General features: G+C 41.6%; 1 protein-coding gene across 2 annotated transcripts in view; it reads right to left on the reverse strand.

The window, feature by feature from the left end:
• The window catches only part of LOC124805071 (carbonic anhydrase-related protein 10-like), a 925,040-nt gene that overhangs the window by 139,488 nt on the left and 770,091 nt on the right, over positions 1-15,461 (reverse strand). For both annotated transcript variants that reach the window (XM_047265497.1, XM_047265498.1), the window contains one exon: positions 5,070-5,165. In XM_047265497.1, the coding sequence (XP_047121453.1) occupies positions 5,070-5,165 (96 nt within the window). The remainder of the gene's footprint in view (positions 1-5,069; positions 5,166-15,461) is intronic.

The raw sequence follows: 15,461 nt of genomic DNA on the forward strand, positions 1-15,461 counted from the left end.
ATTGGCTGGAAATAGAGATACATTACTTGCAACAAATTTCGTTAAGCAATACGTATACTGAGAAGCAATGGTTAGAATACAAAGTTTCTTGAACACGTTCCTACACGATGCTCTTGAATTTACTCCACAAATGATTCTTGTTACACGCATTTTCACGATAAAATCTTTCGCTTGATTGGACGAGTACCCCAGAATATGATCCCGTATGACATAATAGAATGAAAGTAAGCAAAATAGACAAGATTTTTTATGTTTATATCTCTTACTTCTGACATCATTCTCATTGCAGATAGAAACTTCTTTATGTGCTTTAGCCATTCTCTCGAATGCCCTTCCCAACACAATTTATATCAAGTTGTAATCCCAGAAATTTAACAGTGTCAACCTCTTCAATATCCATGTGTGCAAGAAATCTCTTACAGTTTCTGAACTGCATATAGTGGGTCTTTTCAAAGTTTAATGATAGTGGATTAGCTTTGTGTGTGTGAATTCCTAAGCAACCAAACTGCTGAGGTCATCGGTCCCTAGACTTACACACTACTTAAACTAACTTATGCTAACGACAACACACACACCTATGCCGGAGAGAGGACTCGAATCTCCGGCAGGAGGTGCCTCGCAACCCGTGACGGGGCTGAATGAGCTTTAAATCACTTTTTAATGTGAGTGAAAATTTGATTAGCAGCCATCTCTAAATCTGTAATTGACATGCTACTTATTGCAGTATTTGTATTATCTGCAAACAAACGAACTTCCCATCTGTCAATTTAACAGACGGGAGGTGATTAACGAACACACGAAAATGCAACTGACCCAAGAGCGAACCTTGAGGAACACCACATGTAATTAATTCTCTATCAGAAGAAGACTGATGGTATACCGCAATGGTATTTCGCAACGATTCCGTTTGTTTCCTATTAGTTAGGTAAGACTCGAAACAGTTCCCAGTACTGCCAGTGAAACCATAATATTATAATTCACTTAAAATAACGCTGTGATGCATACAGTCAAAGGCTTTTGACAGGACACAGATGTGCCAATAGCCTCAGATTTGTTACCTAATGTATGAAGTGCATTCTCACTGTCCGTTACACAGTTTTCCTTATATCGGAACCCTTAAGGAACGCAGACTATGACTCAGAAAATGACTTTGAAGTCAGATGCTTAAGGGGACGATTGAACACAACCTTTTAAAATATTTTCGAAAAAGCCGACAAAAGTGAAATTCGTCGATAGTTTGATGGTATCTCTTTATCTCCCTTCTTGTAAAGAGACGTAATTTCAGTGTATTTTAGCCAATCAGGAAATGTTCCACTCATAAAGATTGATAAAACTCAGTTCACAAGAGCACTCTTTGATTAACTTCCTTCTTATCTTATCATAACCACTAGAATACTTATAATTTTTTAATTTCATCGTTGTCTTATAAGGAAACATCACGCACAATGTTAAATGGTTAAAGTGGCTATGAGCAATATAGGACTTAACTGCTGTAGTCATCAGTCCCCTAGAACTACTTAAACCTAACTAACCTAAGGACATCACACACATCCTCGCCCGAGGCAGCATGCGGTTCCGGACTCCAGCGCGGTCAAATTTTGTTGATAAACAGTAATGTACTGGTTTCTGTCAAACAAGGCTGCGAGAAAAAATGGTGCTGTGCTGTACTGTGAAAATGTACCGTACTGTTTCGTTCTGTTTCCGCAGTCAGTTTTAGCGTATGGCATATCTCATTATGATTAGAATCGTCCGAAGCTTTGTAATCCTACCCGTTCGTGCAATAAAACAGTGCAGAATACTGTTACGGAAGCTACCATCCTCATAGATCTAACACCTGGAGAGGCTTCTCCCATACCCGTGTACCAAAGAGCCCAGTCGATTTAGCTATTTATTTTAAGCGTTTTCAATTGCTAATAAAAGTGTCCTTTGCAGTATCAGTAAAAGAGGGCCATAGGGAGGGGGGAAAAGTAGGAGGAAGGGGGTGGTGGCGAGTGAATAGCCAAAGCTGGAGCGGGGGGGGGGGGGGGAGGGAAGAAGGAGATAACCAGAGAGAGGAGGAGAAGAAAATGAAGACTAGGGGGGACGAGGTGATGGAAAGACTGAGTGGGAAAGAGGAGAAAGAGGGAAATGGAGATAGACCAAGGGCACGGGAAGAAGCACATTAGGACTTACATCCAATTCCCATACATGTTTGTCAATTGTGAAGCATTTCCGAAATCACTAATGTTATAATATGAAGATAGGCGTTATCAGGAAGTCCTCAAAGGATTCGGATGCTGTAAGCAATTGTAAGACATTTCCAGGGGCAGATGTGGACTCTGACCACAATCTATTGGTTATGAACTGTAGATTAAAGCTGAAGAAATTGCAAAAAGGTGGGAATTTAAGGAGATGGGACTTGGATAAACTGACTAAACCAGAGGTTGTGCAGAGTTTCAGGGACAGCATAAGGGAACAAGTGACAGGAATGGGGGAAAGAAATACAGTAGAAGACGAATGGGTAGCTTTGAGAGATGAAGTGGTGAAGGCAGCAGCGGATCAAGTAGGTAAAAAGATGAGGGCTAGTAGAAACCGTTGGGTAACAGAAGAAATATTGAATTTAATTGATGAAAGGAGAAAATATAAAAATGCAGCAAATGAAGCAGGCAAAAAGGAATAGTAACGTCTCAAAAATGAGATCGACAGGAAGTGCAAACGGCTAAGCAGGGCTGGCTAGAGGACAAATGTAAGGATGTAGAGGCTTGTCTCACTAGGGGTAAGATAGATACTGCCTACAGGAAAATTAAAGAGACCTTTGGAGAGAAGAGAACCACTTCTACGAATATCAAGAGCTCAGATGGCAACCCAGTTCTAAGCAAAGAAGGGAAGGCAGAAAGGTGGAAGGAGTATATAGAGGGTTTATACAAGGGCGATGTACTTGAGGACAATATTATAGAAATGGAAGAGGATGTAGATGAAGACGAAATGGGAGATAAGATACTGCGTGAAGAGTTTGACAGAGCACTGAAAGACCTGAGTCGAAACAAGGCCCCGGGAGTAGACAACATTCCATTAGAACTACTGATGGCCTTGGGAGAGCCAGTCATGACAAAACTCTACCATCTGGTGAGCAAGATGTATGAGACAGGCGAAATTCCCTCAGACTTCAAGAAGAATATAATAATTCCAAACCCAAAGAAAGCAGGTGTTGACGGATGTGAAAATTACCGAACTATCAGTTTAATAAGTCACAGCTGCAAAATACTAACGCGAATTCTTTACTGACGAATGGAAAAACTTGTAGAAGCGAACCTCGGGGAAGATCAGTTTGGATTCCGTAGACATGTTGGGACACGTGAGGCAATACTAACCTTACGACTTATCTTAGAAGAAAGATTAAGAAAAGGCAAAACTACATTTCAGGCATTTGTAGACTTAGAGAAAGCTTTTGACAATGTTGATTGGAATACTCTCTTTCAAATTCTGAAGGTGGCAGGGGTAAAATACAGGGAGCGAAAGGCTATTTACAATTTGTACAGAAACCAGAGGGCAGTTATAAGAGTCGAGGGGCATGAAAGGGAAGCAGTGGTTGGGAAAGGAGTGAGACAGGGTTGTAACCTCTCCCCGATGTTATTCAATCTGTATATTGAGCAAGCAGTAAAGGAAACAAAAGAAAAATTCGGAGTAGGTATTCATGGAGAAGAAGTAAAAACTTTGAGGTTCGCCGATGACATTGTAATTCTGTCAGAGACAGCAAAGGACTTGGAAGAGCAGTTGAACGGATTGAACAGTGTCTTGAAAGGAGGATATAAGATAAACATCAACAAAAGCAAAACAAGGATAATGGAATGTTGTCAAATTAAATCGGGTGATGCTGAGGGAATTAGATTAGGAAATGAGACACTTAAAGTAGTAAAGGGGTTTTGCTATTTAGGGAGTAAAATAACTGATGATGGTCGAAGTAGAGAGGATATAAAATGTAGACTGGCAATGGCAAGGAAATCGTTTCTGGGGAAGAGAAACTTGTTAACATCGAGTATAGATTTAAGTGTCAAGAAGTCGTTTCTGAAAGTATTTGTATGGAGTGTAGCCATGTATGAAAGTGAAACATGGACGATAACTAGTTTGGACAAGAAGAGAATAGAAGCTTTCGAAATGTGGTGCTACAGAAGAATGCTGACGATAAGGTGGGTAGATCACGTAAGTAATGAGGAGGTATTGAATAGGATTGGTGAGAAGAGAAGTTTGTGGCACAACTTGACTAGAAGAAGGGATCAGTTGGTAGGACATGTTTTGAGGCATCAAGGGATCACAAATTTAGCATTGGAGGGCAGCGTGGAGGATAAAAATCGTAGAGGGAGACCAAGAGACGAATACACTAAGCAGATTCAGAAGGATGTAGGTTGCCGTAGGTACTGGGAGATGAAGAAGCTTGTACAGGATAGAGTAGCATGGAGAGCTGCATCAAACCAGTCTCAGGACTGAAGACCACAACAACAACAACAAGCAATGAAAGTGGAATATAAACCATTACCTAGAGCACATTTCCCTTTAAAGTTGTGTTTGGTTGAGGGCATCTATCCAGAAAAGCCTTAAAGAAAGAAATAGTAAATCATTCCTACATCACACACAAATATTATCTTTCAACCTATCATCAAAATTCAGCTGATTTTACTTTGAACATAGGTACTTAACAGCACAAGGCTGTATGTGTAATGTGCTCTTCCCCTGAGCCAAAGAGTACATTACTCGTCTACTCAAATTTTACATAAGGAAGATCGATCATGTGCGAACATTGTAGGAAGCAACGGACAGTTGGTCCCACCTTCTTCTTACAAGAATAAAACTATATCTTTAAATTCATTGAATTTTGTGTAAGGGAACTTTGCGGCTTACATGCTCTCTTCTTATTTAATTAGCTTAAGATTCAAGTTTGATTTGCAGAGCACTCAGCTGGTTTTTATTCATGTTAAGGGAAAGAGAAGCTATGTACTTACAGTTTCCTCCATTAATTACTCGTATGTGCAGTACACAAAATAAAGTTAAACAATGAATTTTTGTGCTGAGAGGTAATTTACATCGCCACCTACCTGCAGCATGACGGACACGCCCACAATGCCTTGCGATTTGTGCTGCGCCTCTGTCATGTTGTGGTACAGGTCCGCGTTAAACCCGTACAGCTGAATCTGGAAAGAGACGTAAAATACTTATTAACCACAAAAATAATTGTAGATCCGTTTTTTCTGAGCTGAAAAATTTAATGACCTTCTCACTTATTTTGAGTTTCATAATGATGATAATAATAATAATACTCAATGTCTTCTATTATTTGTTGGAGATAATCTCCACTTCCCCGCCCCATGAACCATGGACCTTGCCGTTGGTGGGGAGGCTTGCGTGCCTCAATGATACAGACAGCCGTACCGTAGGTGCAACCACAACGGAGGGGTATCTGAGGCCAGACAAACGTGGGGTCCCTGAAGAGGGGCAGCAGCCTTTTCAGTAGTTGCAGGGGCAACAGTCCGGATGATTGACTGATCTCGCCTTGTAACACTAACCAAAATGGCCTTGCTGTTGTGGTACTGCGAACGGCTCAAAGCAAGGGGAAACTACAGCCGTAATTTTTCACGAGGACATGCAGCTTTACTGTATGATTAAATGATGATGGCATCCTCTTGGGTAAAATATTCCGGAGGTAAAACAGGCCCCCATTAGAATCTCCGGGCGGGGACTACTCAAGAGGACGTCGTTATCAGGAGAAAGAAAACTGGCGTTCTACGGAGCGGAGAGTGGAATGTCAGATCCCTTAATCGGGCAGGTAGGTTAGAAAATTTAAAAAGGGAAATGGATAGGTTAAAGTTAGAAATAGTGGGAATTAGTGAAGTTCGGTGGCAGGAGGAACAAGACTTTGGTCAGGTGAATACAGGGTTATAAATACAAAATCAAATAGGGGTAATGCAGGAGTAGGTTTAATAACGAATAAAAGATAGGAGTGCAGGTAAACTACTACAAACAGCATAGTGAACGCATTATTGTGGCCAAGATAGACACAAAGCCCATTCCTACTACAGTAGTACAAGTTTGTATGCCAACTAGCTTAACAGATGATCAAGAAATTGATGAAATGTTTGATGAGATCAAAGAAATTATTCAGGTAGTGAAAGGAGACGAAAATTTAATAGTCATGGGTGACTGGAATTCAACAGTAGGAAAAGGAAGAGAAGGAAACGTAGTAGGAGAATATGGATAGGGATGAGAAATGAAAGAGGAAGCCGCCTGGTAGAAATTTGCACAGAGCATAACTTAATCATAGCTATCACTTGATTCAAGAATCATGAAAGAAGGTTGTATACATGGAAGAACCCTGGAGATACTAGAAGGTTTCAGGTAGATTACCTAATGGCAAGTCACAGATTCAGGAACCAGGTTTTAAATTGTAAGACATTTCCAGGGGCAGATGTGGACTCTGACCACAATCTATTGGTTATGAACTGTGGATTAAAACTGAAGAAACTGCAAAAAGGTGGGAATTTAAGGAGATGGGACCTGGATAAACCGAAAGAACCAGAGGTTGTACAGAGTTACAGGGAGAGCATAAGGGAACAATTGACAGGAACGGGGGAAAGAAATACAGTAGAAGAAGAATGGGTAGCTTTGAGGGATGAAGTAGTGAAGGTACCAAAGGATCAAGTAGGTAAAAAGACGAGGGCTAGTAGAAATCCTTGGGTAACAGAAGAGATACTGAATTTAATTGAAGAAAGGAAAAAAAATGCTGAAAATCAAGCAGGCAAAAAGGAATAGAAACCTCTCAAAAATGAGATCGATAGGAAGTGCAAAATGGCTAAGCAGAGATGGCTAGAGGACAAATGTAACGATGTAGAGGCTTATCTCAGGAGGGGTAAGATAGATACAGCCTACAGGAAAATTAAAGAGACCTTTGGAGAAAAGAGAACCACTTGCATGAATATGCCAGTCCTGACAAAACTCTACCATCTGGTGGGCAAGATGTATGAGGCAGGCGAAATTCCCTCAGACTTCAAGAAGAATATAATAATTCCAATCCCAAAGAAAGTAGGTGTTGACAGATGTGAAAATTACCGAACTATGAGTTTAATAAGTCACAGCTGCAAAATACTAACGCGAATTGTTTACAGACGACCGAAAAAACTGGTAGAAGCCGACCTCGGGGAAGATCAGTTTGGATTCCGTAGACATGTTGGAACACATGAGGCAATACTGACCCAAGACTTATCTTAGAAGAAAGATTAAGGAAAGGCAAACCTACGTTTCTAGCATCTGTAGACTTAGAGAAAGCTTTTGACAATGTTGACTGAAATACTGTCTGTCAAATTCTGAAGGTGGCAGGGGTAAAATACAGGGAGCGAAAGGCTATTTACAATTTGTACGGAAACCAGATGGCAGTTAAAATAGTCGAGGGGCATGGAAGGGAAGCAGTGGTTGGGAAAGGAGTGAGACAGAGTTGTAGCCTATCCCCGATGTTATACAATCTGTATACTGAGCAAACAGTAAAGGAAACAAAAGAAAAGTTCGGAGTAGGCATTAAAATCCATGGAGCAGAAATAAAAACTTTGAAGTTCACCGATGACATTGTAATTCTGTGAAAGACAGCAAAGGACTTGGAAGAGCAGTTGAACGGAATGGGCAGTGTCTTGAAAGGAGGATGTAAGACGAACATCAACAAAAGCAAAATGAGGATAATGGAATGTAGTCGAATTAAGTCGGGTGATGCTGAGGGAATTAGATTAGGAAATGAGACACTTAAAGTAGTAAAGGAGTTTTGATATATGGGAAGCAAAATAACTGATGATGGTCGAAGCAGAGAGGATATAAAATGTAGACTGGGAATGGCAAGAAAGCGATTCTAAAGAAGAGAAATTTGTTAACATCGAGCGTAGATTTAAGTGTCAGGAAGTCGTTTCTGAAAGTATTTGTATGGAGTGTAGCTATGTATGGAAGTGAAACATGGACGAGAAATAGTTTAGACAAGAAGAGAATAGAAGCTTTCGAAATGTGGTGCTACAGAAGAATGCTGAAGATTAGATGGGTAGATCACACTAACTAATGAGGAGGTATTGAATAGAATTGGGGAGAAGAGGAGTTTGTGGCACAACTTGACTAGAAGAAGGGATCGGTTGGTAGGACATGTTCTGAGACATCAAGGGGTCACCAATTTAGTACTGGAGGGTAGCGAGGAGGGTAGAAATCGTAGAGGGAGACCAAGAGATGAATACACTAAGCAGATTCAGAAGGATGTAGGCTGCAGTAGGTACTGGGAGATGAAAAAGCTTGCACAGGATAGAGTAGCATGGAGAGCTGCATCAAACCAGTCTCAGGACTGAAGACCACAACAACAACTACAACAGAAACATTTAGCACCAAACAAAACTCCAATTCTTTTGTTCGTCACTTTCTTGCAAGCAAGGGCCACAAGGGTGAATGGCTGCAGTGTGTCAGACATCTATTCTTAACCTACATCATGGTACATTTGGGTTCGTACAGTGAGTCCCACCGCTTGGAATAACAACATTCCAATCTCCCTCTTCTCCTACAGTTTTTGCACTCTACATCTCCCTATAATACCTTAGTAGCTATTCCCTGATGTATTAACACATGTATTAAAACGTCCTGTCATCTAGTCGCCTCTTCTATTCAGTCTTTTACATATATTCGTTTCCTTGCAGATTCTGAGGAGCTGTTCATAATAACAGACAGCTCACCATACGTTATAGAAAGAAGTAGTGCACGACACAGTGCTTTTACAAAGAGGTCCAAGACGTTTTCAAAATCGGTAGACACTCATGCAAATGTAACCAGAAAATAAATTCGTGGATCTATTAACAAAGTGTGTTTGAATAAAGATGAAAGTTTCAGCCACTTTATGTCAAAGAAAGCACATGACAGTCACTTGAGCAGCGCTATTTTCTCTCTCATGACCTTTTTAGTATTCTGGCTAGATGTTTAACGTCATGAATTTTCATTTCTATGATAACAGCAGAGTTCAGTCCACAAGAAAAAAATTAATATCTACGGCAAGTAGAGGTCTTAGAGATAAATACGAGCTCAAATTTAAATAATGACATTGATGGAACACAGTCATGAAAGGACAGTCCCTGAATTCAAGTTAAATTATTTAGAAAGATTTTTATTTTTTTGCGTCAACAATCACAAAACCAATTCAAAATTCAGTTACAATGTTAGATTGACTGCTGCCCCTTGGTCCAACCGTAAAATGCATTGCGCTCGGTTAAGTTGCCGAAATGCTTTTAGGGCATTAATAGAATCAGAGAAGATGAGAGTCATTTTCCTTCGATTACGCCTCATTCTCGCCGTTGCCTTCAATACCGAACGTAGTTGATCACTGTAACCTGACACCGATTGGTGAGTCGATACCAGAGGACTCCACTGAGCCAAGTGTAACCCCCTGTACATATCTCAGTGAAATTGTGGTGCTTATTTAGCATATCATAAAAACGGACGTAAAATAAGTTGCAAAGTGCAATCTTTACCGAAAACAGTTGTTTCTGACACTTCTGGGCCTCTTTGGACAGTGGCTATTGTAATTAGGACCTGCACGTTTTTTAGGTAGCCATATCGCGATTCGTGACGAAGTTTTTCATATTTTGTGCATCCTTGTTTTCTCACAGAGTCGTTGGCAGGTCCTTCTCTCTTTGTTTAATTTTCACTCAGCCACATGCTGATATACTTCTCTACTTAATCTGTCAAAAACCTTAAACGACGGACAAATGAAGAACATTCACTACACTGTGCATGCACGTGCGTGCGTGTGCGTGCGTGTGTGTGTGTGTGTGTGTGTGTGTGTGTGTGTGTGTGTTTAATCAGAACGTCAAAGAAATTTGTTTCACTTTCATTTCAGTATAATTTCTTTATATCTTTCGTCATGATTTAGTACGGACGCTAATCACTATGATGCCGTGTTCTTCAACAATCCTGTCATTATCATCATAATCAAGATTTTATAGTCGGAGTGCTGTCCTCTCTTCATCTATTCATTCATGACTGCATTATCTTGAACAGGTGAACTACTGGATAAGAGAAGTAACTAAGCACACTAAAGGAGTTGTAGAAGGAGTGAAATGAATTGGTTTCAAATTTTATTCATTAACAGACATGAATATGTGATACACACTGATGTCTAGACGTAGATGAATGTGTGTCATGTTATTTTCGAATAGCATGTAGGAATGTAAGTATAAAGTCTGTTTCTGTGCCATTTCTGCCAAAATGTTCGAGTCAGATGTGCGCCGAAGCGCGGATAGGTTAAATGTTACTCAGTAGCAAAGCTGTCGTGCAAACAGTCGTTTAATTAAGCTGTCACATGTCATGATACACTGAAAACGACGTCTGTAGACAAGACAGAAATTAACGAGATGTTGAGAAGGGCAGATTTATTCGTCAGTAGAGCACGGTGGCGTGACGCGATGAAGGTTGGGGACCCTTACTCGCCAGGGCCATGCAGTGTTCATATGTGGGGGTGGCAACAGAGCGTCGAGTGAGTGGGGCGCGCCGATAGGGCGGCAGACGGGTGTGGTGGGGGTAGGAGGAGTGGTGGGGGGCAGCGGGGGCAGCGTTGCCATCCATCAAAGTGACGCCGCCGCGCGGACTTTTCCACGTCACCACCCGCCGCTATTTATCTATCACCGCCGACAAACGGCCCTTCCGACTCGCCTATTAATTCGCGCAAATTTCCTCTCGTCACGAGAGGTGAGATATTTTTCCACTGCTGGCAAAGCTTTTACGAGTGCTGCTTCTTTTAACGTCCCTTCCTGTTTAATTTTTTCTCGCACTTCACTGACCTACCCATTCATTGTTGAACTCCGTTATTGACAGTAATGCACAGCAGGAGTTTACCATATTAGGTAAGATCTACATTGTACCTTGTTCATGCTATGTGCAACGCTAAACAAACAGATACTCAGTGAATGATCGGCAGCATGCTACATGCAACGCTAAACAAACAGACGCTCAGTGAATGGTTGGCAGCAACAGTAAATTTCCACCCGATGATTTAATGACGTTGGATCTAAGCCCTGATGAAGTATTAGCTTTTGTGTAAGTGTTGTAGCGCGAAGGATATTCCGAGACATGCAGATGTCTAACTTTTTGGAGTTACAGTACTTACTGCGATAAATAAGCTCATTAGACGAAACATTATTACTCCAATGAGGCACCATGTTTATAGCGTATCACACTGCCTGTGCCGTCGCAGTCGAGGAAGAGAGTTCAGTAATTTATACAGCTGAAGCCACTCAATGGTGGTTAGATATACAGGGTGAGCACAAAGTCTTGCGCTGATTATAAAAAATTATTACAGAATAACTTTTTGACATAGTAAGCTACATTTGGTGCCGTTACATAGGTTAGTGTTACTAGTTTTTCTTAACACCACTTACGTTAGTAAACCTCAACGTGTGCTCCATTGGTAGCTCGGAGAATGTCGAAGCGGTATTCCAGTTCCCACTGGGTGTTTCGTAACGTGTGCTCTGTCACAGTACCCACAGCAGCTTGTACCCTAGCCTTCAGTTCGTCGACGTCAGCAACTGGTGTGACAGACTCTGTCCTTGATAAAGCAGCAGAAAAAAAAGTCAAGGGGCATAATGTCTGAAGAGGGGAGTAATGTCCGGATCGGTGGATTGGAAGGTACAGTCCAACACCCTGGCCACCTCGTTCTCTAGACATTACGTCCCTTGACTTATTTTTCTGGTGCTATATCAAGGACAGAGTTTTCGTCACACCAGTTACTGACGTCGACGAACTGAAGGCTAGGATACAAGCTGCTGTGGGTACTATGACAGGACACACGTTACGAAACACGCGGCGGGAACTGGAATACCGCCTCGACATTCTCCGAGCTACTAACGTAAGTGGCCTAAAAAAAATAATAATAAAAAAATAAAATAAAAAAAACTAGTTACACTGACCTATGTAACGACATCAAATGTAACTTATTATGTCAAAAAGTTATTCTGTTATAAATTTTTATAATCATGGCAAGACTTTGTGCTATCCCTGAACTTAAGGTACCAAACTGCAGGCATGTTGATTGCTCCGTTACACCTCTAGTTCCAAATACTCACAGACACACTCTACGGCAGGGTTTAATTTCAGACGGAACCCCCCCCCCCCCCCCCCCCGCCTTCCCGCCCTCCCCCCCTCCTGCCAGGGAATTGTTTTTGAACTCAGTGGAACAAGTCGGCGCTGGACAGGAGATTTACAGTAGTACACATGTATTATATTGCAACGTCTCTGATTTACCCCCCCCTCCCCCCCCCCCCCCCGCCGCTAGCACCAGTGAACGTGACAATAGGTGATCAATGTGATGCCATGGGCGGAGACACGGGAGGAGCTAAGTGTGTGTGTGTGTGTGTGTGTGTGTGTACAGTATACCCAAAATGAGCTGCTATTCGTTTCTCATGTTGACTGTGTTTTGTTTACGACAGCCAGCGATCTCAGAGATCTAAAGTTATAAGCAGGATAAGGTGAGCTTCGTTCCAAAGCAGTGATAGGTTTGTATTAAATTTTGTGGTTTTATTGTTTTGATTAAGGTATTAGAAATTATGATGCCCTTGTAAATAATTTATTTAACCACCGCTTTCGTAACCTAGAAGCCACATCATCAGGTCAGACATGGTGAATTGACGTTAAAGTAGCAACATGGTCGGGACTGAACATTCCTTGTCTAATAATAAATGACGCAATTAGCTGATCGTCAGGTAAGCGGAAAGTATGGGTCCACGGTTCCTCAAGCGATTCCATATTCGCGGCACAAGGAATGTTCGGTGCAACTTTCATGTCATGATTCACCATATCTAAGCTGATGTGGCTTCTAGGCTACGAAACTGGTCGTTCAATAAATCATTTTCAAGAGTAGCCAAGCGTTATTATTTAAGATGTCTACTTACGTCCGCGGTTGTCCCTCATACAATACAGTGTATAACCATTTATGGTTTAAAACCTGAATTTCAGAACAGTATTTTTTTAAAAATAATTTCTCATCTTAAGCTGTAACATAAATTTTTCAAAAATCGGAACTTTTGATCTTTTTGTCTGGTTTGGAAAGGGGGTTAGTTTGCATGATTGAGTACTCACGTTATGGCACCTAAAATAGCAGATATTGAGCATTGTGTCTACAGGATTAAGATTGGGTAACTTACCAGACCAGTCGATGGGCAGAAATAATTCAGTTTCTTTACCGAGTTTATTAGAGTCAGAGTTGGAGACACATGTCACTGTTCCGCAATTGAGATATCGCGATGCTGCCTAACCCTCGCCTGGAGTGGATTTTTGGGGCCATGCTGCAACCACAGTGCAGCTGCAGGTTAAATGCATCAATAACTCAAGGTACAAACTGCGAGGTTGCAGCATAAGCGTACCTTTGTGGTCATACATAAAAATTCTCTAGAGGTCATAGCTCACTATTCACATTCCTGTGGAGGTGGCGTGTTTGTGATCTTAAAAGATACAACATCTAGTGAGGTTAGAACAGATTCCGAAAGCTAAATATTTTGGATGAAGTTAATGTTAAAGGTATCAACATGGTAATCGGCTGCTTATGTGCTTCGCGTGCTATAGAAGCAGCAGTGGTGGAACGTTTGAGGGAGAAGTTGGAGAAGATTGTGTACGAGGTCTGTTCAAAATATTCCGGAACGTTCGTAATTTCGCGACAATGGTATGTTTGAGCGAAATGCGGTTGCCATCCCGGCACTTACCTGTGATTAATGCGTAACTGTGATGTCTCTGCTAGTATTGAGTAGAAAGTTGCGTCGCACAGTTTGCGAATTTTGAGGTGACAGAGCTAGACGAGCAACACTTCTGCATTAAATTTTGCTTGAAACTCAAGGAAACCTTCACAGAGACACACCAAATGTCGCAGGAAGGGTGATGAGCGCTTCAGCCGTACTCGGTATTACGAATGCTTCAAACGGTTTAAACATGGCCTGACGAAAGTTCAATAAACACGAAAGATACACATAACAGAGACTTCAGTCATTAATAATAATTTCTCCATCACTATATACAACACTATGCTAACGCAGAGGTAATTTTTCATTTCCACGATTATAGAAATCACATGGTTATGAGGCGAAGAGCTCTCCGAGCTATGTTCGGAGCGCATTTTCATCCGGAAAGGAAGTTCCTTCAAGGATGTTCCATAGAGCACGGAAAAGGTGGAAATCTGAAGGTCATGATAGTGACTTCCCAAACCAACTCTTGTACAGTGTTTCTTGTCAGTATTGCAGAATGTTGGCGGGCGTTATCATTGAGTAGCCTCACTTCAAGCAGTCCTCCCGGTCGTTTTTCTTGGATTACGTCTGCAAGACGTTTCAGTTGGTCGTAATAAATGTCAGCAGCGATTTTTCCACCTCGGGTAGCAATTCGTAGTACACCACAGGGTCGCTGTTCCACGAGATGCATAACATTATCTTTTGTGAAGGCGCGCAAGTCGTTGTACCGGGAGTTGCTGCTTTGTTTGGGCTCAACCATTCCTTTCTTTTCCTTATGTTAGCGTAAAGACACCATTTCTCGTCACCAGCAACGATACAGGGTAGGAGTGGTCGGTGTTGTTCACGAGTCAGTTGATGACGAGCAAGCGGAGATGCTCGCATGGCCACCCGCTGCTTCTTATGATCTTGGCTTAGAGTGTGCGGTACCCATACACCCAATTTTGAACCTTCCCCACCGCATGCAAATGTTCCACGATGGTGGAATAACGGTATTCCATCACGTCTGACAATTCTCGAGTCCACTGACGTGGATCACTGTGGATTAATGATCCACATAAAACCCCAAAGTCTTGGTAAACGTGGAGGCTCACTAATGTCAAAAAGATTCTCCTTCAAACGTGAAAACTTTTTTCTTACCGTACTCTGTCCAATGAAAATTTCGCCTAAACGACGCAAATGTTTCTGGCTGCCTCCGCTGCTTTCACCCCTCTATTGAAAGTAAACAAAAGAAAATGTGAGAAACATTTAGAATTCTGCACTTGGCACTCCGTTTTCTAGCGTCCACAGCTCCACTCACTATATTCAAATGACAATATGTAATCTCAAGTAGCAACAGTGAATTACTAAGATAAAATGACAATCGGTAAATAAACCCCTTGCAGTCGCAACACTAACATGCAAAAGAAAAACGCTAGGAACTTTTGCACCAATCTAACAACTTACCTGATATACAAGACGAACTAGACTGCGAACTTAACTCTTTCGTATGTCCGGGAGTGGAATTTTGCCGAGCGAGTCATGTACAAGGAACTGCGATCTTTTGCGTACCAAATTGTGCTATAGAATTGGGAAGAGCAAGTTTCCAATGCTTTGTGGGGATTCAACGAACTATATCTGTGTTCGGAAGCCGGAATCATATCGCTGACGTCTGGCGTATCAACACTTGTCGTGTCCCGACACAGGATAGGGGGAAGACAGTGGCTTAAGGTCAGTCTGCAA

The sequence above is a fragment of the Schistocerca piceifrons genome, chromosome 7 (genome assembly GCF_021461385.2).
Source record: "Schistocerca piceifrons isolate TAMUIC-IGC-003096 chromosome 7, iqSchPice1.1, whole genome shotgun sequence".
In the NCBI taxonomy this organism is placed as follows: domain Eukaryota; kingdom Metazoa; phylum Arthropoda; class Insecta; order Orthoptera; family Acrididae; genus Schistocerca; species Schistocerca piceifrons.